Source organism: Pyrus communis, chromosome 1 (genome assembly GCF_041283825.1).
Source record: "Pyrus communis isolate YQ-2024b chromosome 1, ASM4128382v1, whole genome shotgun sequence".
In the NCBI taxonomy this organism is placed as follows: domain Eukaryota; kingdom Viridiplantae; phylum Streptophyta; class Magnoliopsida; order Rosales; family Rosaceae; genus Pyrus; species Pyrus communis.
In genome coordinates, this window is record NC_142565.1 from 12,699,422 (window position 1) to 12,708,856 (window position 9,435).

The 9,435-nt window shown below is 35.3% G+C and overlaps 1 protein-coding gene across 1 annotated transcript; it reads right to left on the reverse strand.

Annotated features, from left to right (window-relative positions):
- Window positions 1-203: 203 nt before the first annotated feature.
- Window positions 204-4,441, reverse strand: LOC137720845 (F-box protein At4g00755). Its single transcript, XM_068459952.2, has 6 exons — window positions 4,270-4,441; window positions 3,480-3,666; window positions 2,748-3,167; window positions 2,494-2,657; window positions 2,009-2,127; window positions 204-729 (listed from the first exon to the last, which is right to left on the reverse strand). The coding sequence occupies exons 2-6, from the start codon at window positions 3,592-3,594 to the stop codon at window positions 459-461; spliced, it is 1,089 nt and encodes a 362-aa protein (XP_068316053.2). The 5' UTR covers window positions 3,595-3,666; window positions 4,270-4,441; the 3' UTR covers window positions 204-458.
- Window positions 4,442-9,435: the final 4,994 nt, after the last annotated feature.

The window sequence follows — 9,435 nt, forward strand, 5'->3', positions numbered from 1 at the left end:
CTAGTTTAACCGCGAGTATTGCTCTATTCGAGTAAAACCGAACCTAACAGAAGAGTGACTTCGGCTTGGTTTCCAGTTTCGGCAAAAAATCGAAACGAACGGAATTGAACCCACCCCTATTTTCAGGTTCTAGACGGGTTATAGAGTTCAAATAGAAAAACCCTATTTTCAATTCTCAAAGAAGGAAATGTACACCAAAAACATGATGAGAGAGATCTTAAATATTCAAACACCTCAAATATACAAGCAGCTAAAACTTGCACTTAGCAGAGATTATCACTGTTTCAGCTCCTCAAATATAACTCTACAGCAACTGTTTATGACATTCACTCTCACTTTGCCGGGGCTAATACACTCGAGAAAACTAGCCCCCGACGTGCCGAAGTCCAATTCAACGAGAGGACAGAAGCTATGGTTCAGAAACAATCAATGAAAAAACCGCTACTTTTGACATACAATTAGAGTAAATACTCTTCATCAGATCCCTCCTCTTCCTCCCATTCATATTCCCCCTCGATACCTTCTACATTCAAATTCACAACTGGCAGCATGTCGTCTCCCATATTCTCCAAATTAACAGTGGAGATCACAACAGACTCATTCTCGGGAGGTTGGTTGTGCAACTTGGTCTGCACGTCGTTCTTCAACACAATCTCACCAGATGGTTCATGAATTTCAACACCAAATGCAGGCGATAATGGCTTCCCTTTGACTTCAACATGACACACACTGCAGCACGCAATAGATTCAATAATGCACACAAAATTAGAAAACATGCAAAACAACACTCTGCCATAACAAAATGGGTGATAGAACCAGCAAGTCAAAACAAAGAAATTTAATTCCTGCTCGCTCATCTATCTCGTCAAGGAATTCCCTTTCCTGGGGTAATGCTTCCATCTACAAAAGTTTTAGATTGCCATGTTCCAATCCCAAAACCCACATGTCATGACAGCAAAAACATCTCCCTGGCCTAATGATCCTAAAATCTTACAAATCCTGTTCTTTCCCTCTATATTGTTCTAGGTTTGTCAATTTCCAGTACATCAACAGACGACTGACCACCAAAGAATAAAAATTAAAAGAGGGTGTGAGGCTTTCAGATACACGATACTGGCACCCGGTGGGATTTTTCTTTCTTATTAATAGAAATATCATATCATAACATGATCAGAGACAAATAGTACATTTCTTAAACACTTAAAAGAGAATATACAGACCAATGAAAAATAATTGAAGAAATGCATAGATAAAGCAAACATGTTTCCTCAGATAATATATCATCAGGCATCAACAAACCAAGGCACAAAGACATGCACATAGCAGAACAAGCAAGCATCACTGATCAACTGAAGCTAAAACAAAGAAAACGAAAGTAATTGTTGTTCTAAAGACAAAAGATACGGAAAAGAGTTCACATGTAGAAATATTTCAGTTTCCCATCCTGCACATCAAAACAACTAAATCCAATTCATTTTCACCATTCCAACAAAAGTTATTCAACTTATCCTGCCAATTCATATCACCTTTTTAAGAATCTACAAGCAATTTCATAATGTAGGGGAATTTGTTCTACTATAATAAAAAAATCAAACCATGCGAACTATACCATTTTGCAGGCTTACTACAATAAAATTTTAAAGCCAAATATCCAACTGACAGAAAAAGAGTGATGCTATTACCACCACCAGTGTTTCCCATCTCATAATCTCTTATTCTATGTAACATTACTCAATCAGCATTATCACAGGCTTAATGTGCCTCACAGTCAAAGACACATATTGAACCAACAAAGGAAAAGAGTCGCAACATTAATTTGTAATTAAAACAATTGCAACATGATTCCGGTAGAAAAACACTAGTAACATTTCTATAATATTACTTAGTTCTCTTTTTAAGTTTGTCCTGTTAAATAATCATCAAGATAGTCATTAACAAATCAACAAGTCAATTGGGTGAGCATTTGGGGGATGGTAATAACACTTAAGAAAATAAAGGCAAAACTAACCATATATAGAACAATCCGTCCATTTCTTGTCTCTGAACTCTACCCAGAAGCTCAATCTGTAAAATTCCACCTATGCAAAGAACTGGTTCTGGAAACTTAAATGTCTGCAAGCGGTTCTCCTGTTTGTAAGGAAGTCATACATTAGCTTATTTAAGTCAAGTATCTAGTCAATCATAAACTAGAAATTCTAACATTTCAGAGCTGCGTCAAATATGATACAAGTCATAATCTACAACTTCAAATCCAGAATATCTGGTTTCTATACTGTAAAAATGTCTAAAAGATCCAGAATTTTCAGTTTGTACTTCTAGTATGAATTTAATGGCCCATTTTCTCTGCTGAAAAGTTTCTTTATAAATTAGTGGAAACATTAGGAGTGCGTCATTTCTTCCTCCCAAAAGGAGAGAGCATTTAGTATTAAAGGAACCATTTCACAACAACCATGCAGAAAGGCAGTTGAGAAGTACAGATCAGGTGGTACACACCTGAGTCATTCGGAACACTTCTGAAGTGTAGGTCCATACAAACTTGTTTTCATGACATGATTCACCCTTTGAATCACACTCTACAACCACAGGGGATTTGACATGACCCATTCGAAATCGCACAGCATTGGTTGAATATATTGGTAAACCTGCCTGGAAAAAAGCTGCAAATGGGAAAAGACAAAGAGACCCCAATCAGAGAAATTTAAAGGATAAAAGAATGGCAAACACAATTTGGAAATTCAAACAATTGCCTTGGAAAGGATGTATGCTGATTTCATTAATTACAACCAAATCAGACACCAACTTGTATATCAGAAACTCAGGCACTGCAGGGTCACTTTGGCCTTTACTTGACCAATACGAAGCTCTCCGTCCCACCATGTCTCTTGGTTGTAGAGTATTGTGAATGGTTTCTTCCGGATTATTGTCAGTGCTGGAAGCACTGATTGCCTCGGAAATAGAACTCCTAACATCAAAAGATATAAAACCACGAGCTAAAAAAGCATAGACCCTATGCTCCCTTTCCAAGGTTTCCAATTCCTTTGAATTGCTAGATCCAACTTCTGCAAACTCTCGTGTGTCGGGGCTGTTTAACTCAACCACACCAGCAACTCTAGATAACTGAGGGAACATTCTCAAGCACAGCTTTTTACAAAGACCATTTTCTATCACTGAAAAACATTAAAAGTTACAAACTCTTCAGTCTCGTTTAGTAATACAGGAGATATAATATTAATAAAGGAATCAATCCATATATACAATATTGATGGAGAGCAAAGACAACAAGTGCAGACTACTCACCACCTACAAACAACTTAAATATAAGCACTTTGGTGAAAATAACAATAAAAATCAACTTTATATCTTTCCTAGACTTAAACACTAAGCTACTCATAATGTGTATGGAACATATAATCACAATTGGACTTGCACATTAGTGAACTTAAAAAAGAAACCGAATATATGAAACCGATTCAACTCACCAAAATGACGCCAAGAGCGCGAGACAGAACTAACGCGAACAAGATCAGATTGATCGTCAAAACAAGTTAGGACCTTGAAGGACATGTCAGGTTCAAGCCAGTTCAAGAAATCCATACAAGGAACCAATACAAGTAACTACTAGTACATATAATAAACGAACCCCGGGTGCCTTGCGAGCCTCAAGACCTGATTTCAGATAGCAAGTGACCACAATCAATACAGTACATAATGATAATTGAAAAAAAGAAAAAGAAAAGAAGAGTAAAGCAATTCATAAGTAACGCAAATTCTGCCATGTATAACAAAACAACATAAGCTATAAGTCTATTGAAACAACAATCTAACAGCAAAAGCTAAAATTAAGCAAAATTAAGAAATGCCATTAGAAACCAATCAAATTGATCACACTCCTGTCATTCATGGCATCAAATTTCACATCAACGACTGTAATTTAGTGTCGAAGATGGCGATGATGATTAAGATATTGGTGTGTATTAGGGAACATCCCAAAATTTTTATATTTTATTATAATTTCACATTTCACATCAATTACTGGAATTTAGAAAGAAAAAAAAAAAAAGATTGAATCTTGAAACCAGAATTTATAATTGCAAATTGATATGTTGGAAAAGTTGAAACAAATCGAGGAAATTGAAGGAAGCTGCCGGTGAAAAGTGAGTAAAAGTAGAACAGAGAAAAACTAGAAAATTGGAACAAATTTATCTTTTCAGAAAGTCGAAAGCGCGCAAAGAGAAGGAGGAGAGTAAGAAGAAACCATCGAATTCTCACCTTCTGTTGACGAGCAAAAGTGTCCGTGGAGTGCCCGAATCCTTAGAAGGGCAAAAAGATTGGGATGGGCAGAGAAGGTGAACGAGAGACTGAGAGAGAGAGAGAGAGAGAGAGAGAGAGTGTTGGTGACAAGCGCCTGATAGAGATGGCGTGTAATTGATCGTTTCGGGATTCTTTTAATTATTTTAGGACCCCTTAAATAATAACTTTAATTTTTTTATTTTAATTTTTTGTGCTTAAGCCTCTTTCTCGTTTTAATGAAAAACGGAGTTGATTGGATTCCAGTCACTCCCCATTTTTATTTTGAGTTAATTACAAAAAACTACCTCAAGTATGGATCAAATGACACTTTCATAACTCATCTTTTAAAATTGACAATGTCATACCTCATCTTACGAATTTGTGTTAATGTTATACCTTCCGTTAGCTTGGCCGTTTATTTCTCAGTTAAATGCTGACGTGGCTTGATCCGTGACCCATTTTTATTAAAAAATTAATAAAAAAATTATTAAAAACAAAAAAAATCATTTAATATTATTTAAATATTAAAATAATAATAAAAAAGTACATAAAAAATAAAAAACAGTAGCCATCATATTCCCTCTCCTTTCGTGCATCTCCCCCCTCTCTCTTCTCCATCATCTTCCTACAACCCAGCAACCCAGAAAAGAAGAAGGAGAAAGAAGAAGAAGAAGAAGAGGAAAAAAAAAAAAAAAAACCCAAACCAAACCAAACCCAGTTCATCCCCCCTCCCCCCACCACAAACTCAACCCCCTGCAACCTAGAAAGGAGGAGGAAGAAGAAGGAAACACAAAAAAAATAAAAAATAAATAAAAAATAAAACAATGGGAAACCCAGTTCGTCCCCTACAGAAGAAGAAGAAGAAGAAGAAGAAGAGGGAAAAAGAGGGAAGAAGAAGAAGAGGGAAGGAAAAAAAAAAAAAAAAAAAAGAGCAGCAAACCCGTCCCCTCCCACCCAACCCCCCCCCCCCCCCCCAACCTAACCCGCAGAAGGAAGAAGAGGGAAGAAGAAGAAGAGAGAAGGAAAAAAAAAAAAAAAACAAATAGCAGCAACCCAGTTCGCCCCCCTCACACCCACCCTCTCCCCTCCACACCCATTCCCCCCACCCCCCCCCCCCCCCCGGCGCCCCCGGCGCCCATTTTCTCCTCGCCCAGGAGAATGGGTTTTTTTTTTTTTTTGGGTTGTAGGTAGTGGGTGCGAGGTTGGGTGCAGAGGGTGGGGAGGTTGGGTGCGTGGGTGTGGGGAGAAGAGGGGGTGAGGAGCAAGGAAAACAAATTGGTTTTTTTTTTTTTTTTTTTTTTTTTTTCCTTTTGTTTTTCTAGGTTGTAGTTGCAGAAAGGGGAAGAAGATGAAGATGGGAAGAAGGGAGAGAGGGGGGAAGGGACGAATTGACGTTGGTTTTTTTTTTTTTTTTTAATAATTTTTGTTTATTATTTTAATATTTAAATAATATTAAATGATTTTTTTTGTTTTTAATAATTTTTTAATAAAAATGGGTCCCGGATCAAGCCACGTCAGCATTTAACTGAGAAATAAACGGTCAAGCTAACGGAAGGTATAACATTGACACAAATTCGTAAGATGAGGTATGACATTGTCAATTTTAAAAGATGAGGTATGAAAGTGTCATTTGACCCATACTTGAGATAGTTTTTTGTAATTAACCCTTTTATTTTCGTAAGTGGGTCCAGGCTTTTTTTAGCTGGTCTAAGGGCTGGTTTGGTATTTCTGTGCTTTGAAAAAAAACTAATTCTGCTGTGCTGTGAGAATAAGCGACTGTGAAATAAAGCAGCAGAGTGTTTGGTAAACTTTTTTGTAAAAGTGCTTTTGAAAAAAAAAAAGTATTATAGTGTTTGGTAAACTTTTATATAAAACAGATGTGAAAAAAAAGCCGATTTTTCAAAGCTGGGTTTTGCAGCTTCTTGTTTTTGGCTTTTTTTCACCCAAAACTGTGAAAAAAAGCTGAAGCTGAATGTTTACCAAACACAAAAACAGCTCCCAGCTTTTTTCAGAATCACCTCAGTACCAAACCAGGTCTAAGCCCCATCACACAGCTCTTTAGTGTTAAAGTTTAGTCGTATTTTTCTTCATTTATAAGTGACAATTCTTAGATTCGATTTTCAGCAAAAATGAATTTGAACTACATTATTACTAATATATTATGAGATTAAGCCTACCTCTTCTTCCTTAATATAGATAACATCGTTTGTTAAAAAAAATGAATTTTTGCTTTTTTTTTTTTTTTTTTTTTTTTTTTTTTGTGCTAGAAATAAATAGAATATATGTAGAATGAAGAATAGAAAATGATGAAGTGAGATGATGGGAGGATTTGAGAAAATTTTGTGAATATCCAAAACAAAAATTACATAATATACTTGTTTATTTACAATTGAAATATCGCAAGCAAATACTTTCTAGTAAATAAGCAAACAATTTTTTTTCATCATAAGTATTTGCTTGCTTAGTTATTCAATGTATATGTCAAACAAGTTTTCATTGATTTTACATTGAATTGACTGTTATTGTGCGTGCATGATTTTTTTGGTTCACGTTTAAATGTATAAAAATGCTGGACTTTTTTTTTTTTTTTTTTTTTTCTGTCGTTAAGGTGGAGAACTGAACCAATAAATCATACATTAAATTGACTTTTAGTGTGCGTGCATCATCAATCGAATTGCTTGTTCAAGAAATACGAGACATTTGAGTCATACAAGTAAAGAGATCCATTCATTGATAAGAAAAAGAAAAAATGTGAGTGGTGATTGGACTGATAATAAGATAGAATGAATAGAGGCTCGTGGGATTGACGCAAGGGGATAGGGATGGCTATATTTATAAGAGCAAACTCCAAGCGAATATGAAGCGCATGGATACAAGTTATGCCTTATAATGAAAGACAATTATGAATCCACTTTGTCTTTAATATCGCTTGGTTTTTAACTTTTTAGAAATATTTTAGCTAATAAATTAGTAGTTGTTCTTGTTTGTTTAGTACCTTCTAGTTCCTATACTCTAAACTAATTTTTAAAAAACTCTCAATTAGATGCTAGAGATTTCTCATGATTTCAATTCAATATCTCTTGAAGCATTACGTCGTCATTTTGGACTCCACCATAACTACTTTGATGCTATTGTGTTTTGATAGTGATGCTCTTATGCGCATTAAAACACAAAAAAGCAAAAATTGAGATTTACCTCACTCTAAAAACATATGCGAAAGAGGAATAATGTGTTCTAATTAGGCACAAATTATTAATTGTGTAAACCTCAAACTTTGAAAGCTTAAGATGTTGCTATACTATTAGACCATCTCCAATGGTTGGGATAAAACTCAAAATTAAGCTTCCCCCTACCAGGCACACTGCACGATCCACCAGGCAACAAAGCTTCAGTGTTGGGTTCTAGCAACTGACAACTTTGTTGACCATTGCATCAAAGCCAACGACTCTTTTCTTCATCGAACAGTTGAGATGAACTGGCCATTGGTTGATCCAACGGACTAGATTCAAAACTTCATTTTATAATTACATTAAATCGAACAATTAAGATCGAATAAAAGCAACTATAACGTAAAAAAAAAAGATCTTATTGTCCAAAATTAAATCCAACAGTTAAAATAATTGAAATTTTTTATTTAATTCAAATTTCACCCAAAAACTTTATAGATACCTAAGTATTTGTTCAAACATCCACACAAAAAATCACTTTCCTCATAAAATTATTCCATTTTTTTCTTTCTATCCACTTCCAAAACTATTTCGTTCCTTTTTCAAAATTTTCAAGATGCCAAAAGATCATGCTGGAGGACCTAATTGGTCAAATGATGAAGAAGTTGCTTTGTGCATGGCATGAGTTCCTATTAGCGAAGACGGTGCAAACGGCATAAACAAACAAAAAGGCTATGCAACTTGTGGAAGGGAAGCTTGGAAAGTGTCATGGTTGATGCCACTAAAGGAAGGAGTTTAGAAGAACCATTGAGTGTCTCCCTTCATAGTTTATTTTTCATGTGCACAATCTTATTTTCCAACTAATTGATCTTTAATCCTTTCTTGCGTAGATTGAGAAAGTAATGGTGATTTACAAGACAAGGGTTACACCTAAAAAAACTCCGTTTTTAAGTTGTTTCATGCTTGGGACATCCTCAAGGATTGTATGAGGTGGCGGACCAGTGCGGATCAACAATGGAATAAATGTTAATTTGGCGATGATGTTGACGAATGGGTGACCTCATCTTCATCTATAACAAGATCGTCGGGACGATAAAAGCAAAATGAAGCAAAGAAACAAGGAAAGATGCAAGATCCAATTGGTGCCAAGCTTTGTTCTGGAGTTGAAAAAATAATTGAAAGGCATGAGAAGACAACGGAAGAAAGGGTTTGAATGCGCTTATTCATGGAGAAGCAAATGGAAAAGGTAGATGCAAGAGATCTTTTAAAGCAAGAAAGGTTCGAGTTTGAGGTAATGAAGGAGCACTTCAACAAATATACTCCAAGGAGGAAAAAGTTCTTCCGTGATAAGCAAGCGGAAAAGCAGTTTTCTGAGTTATGACTTAAAATTTTATGATTTAATTTTTTTAGCTTTATCCCCAACCATTGGAATTGGTCTAAGTAGCCCATCCTAATTGTTCCAAAACCCTTTAATACACAAAAGCAAAACCCATCATCCACACAATTATCCAAATTCTCAAAAATAAATATCTTTCAATTTCGCAAGAAGTGTGTAGCTCAAGTGATTAATAATACTTATCATTACACTAAATTATGTTTTCATTTTTATGCTATATTAATATCGCTTGTACCAAAAAAAGGAAAACATCCCAAACCCAAGTTATCCAATGCTCGAGCATTTTCAAAATTGCTTATAAAAGAGCTAAAATCATTTAAAGGCAATCAAAAACACTTCTAACTATTGGCTAAATATTTTATTTCCTACCAAGGAGGTTTGAAAAGGGACCAAAGATATGAATTATAAGAAGCAAACAAATAACACATTCGAAAAAAGAAAAAAAAGAAGCGCTTATTGGCTAAATATTTCCTACCAAAGAGGTTTGACAAGGGACCAAAGATATGAATTATAAGAAACAAACAAATAACACATTCGAAAAAAGAAAAAAAAGAAGCGCTTATTGGCTAAATATTTCCTACC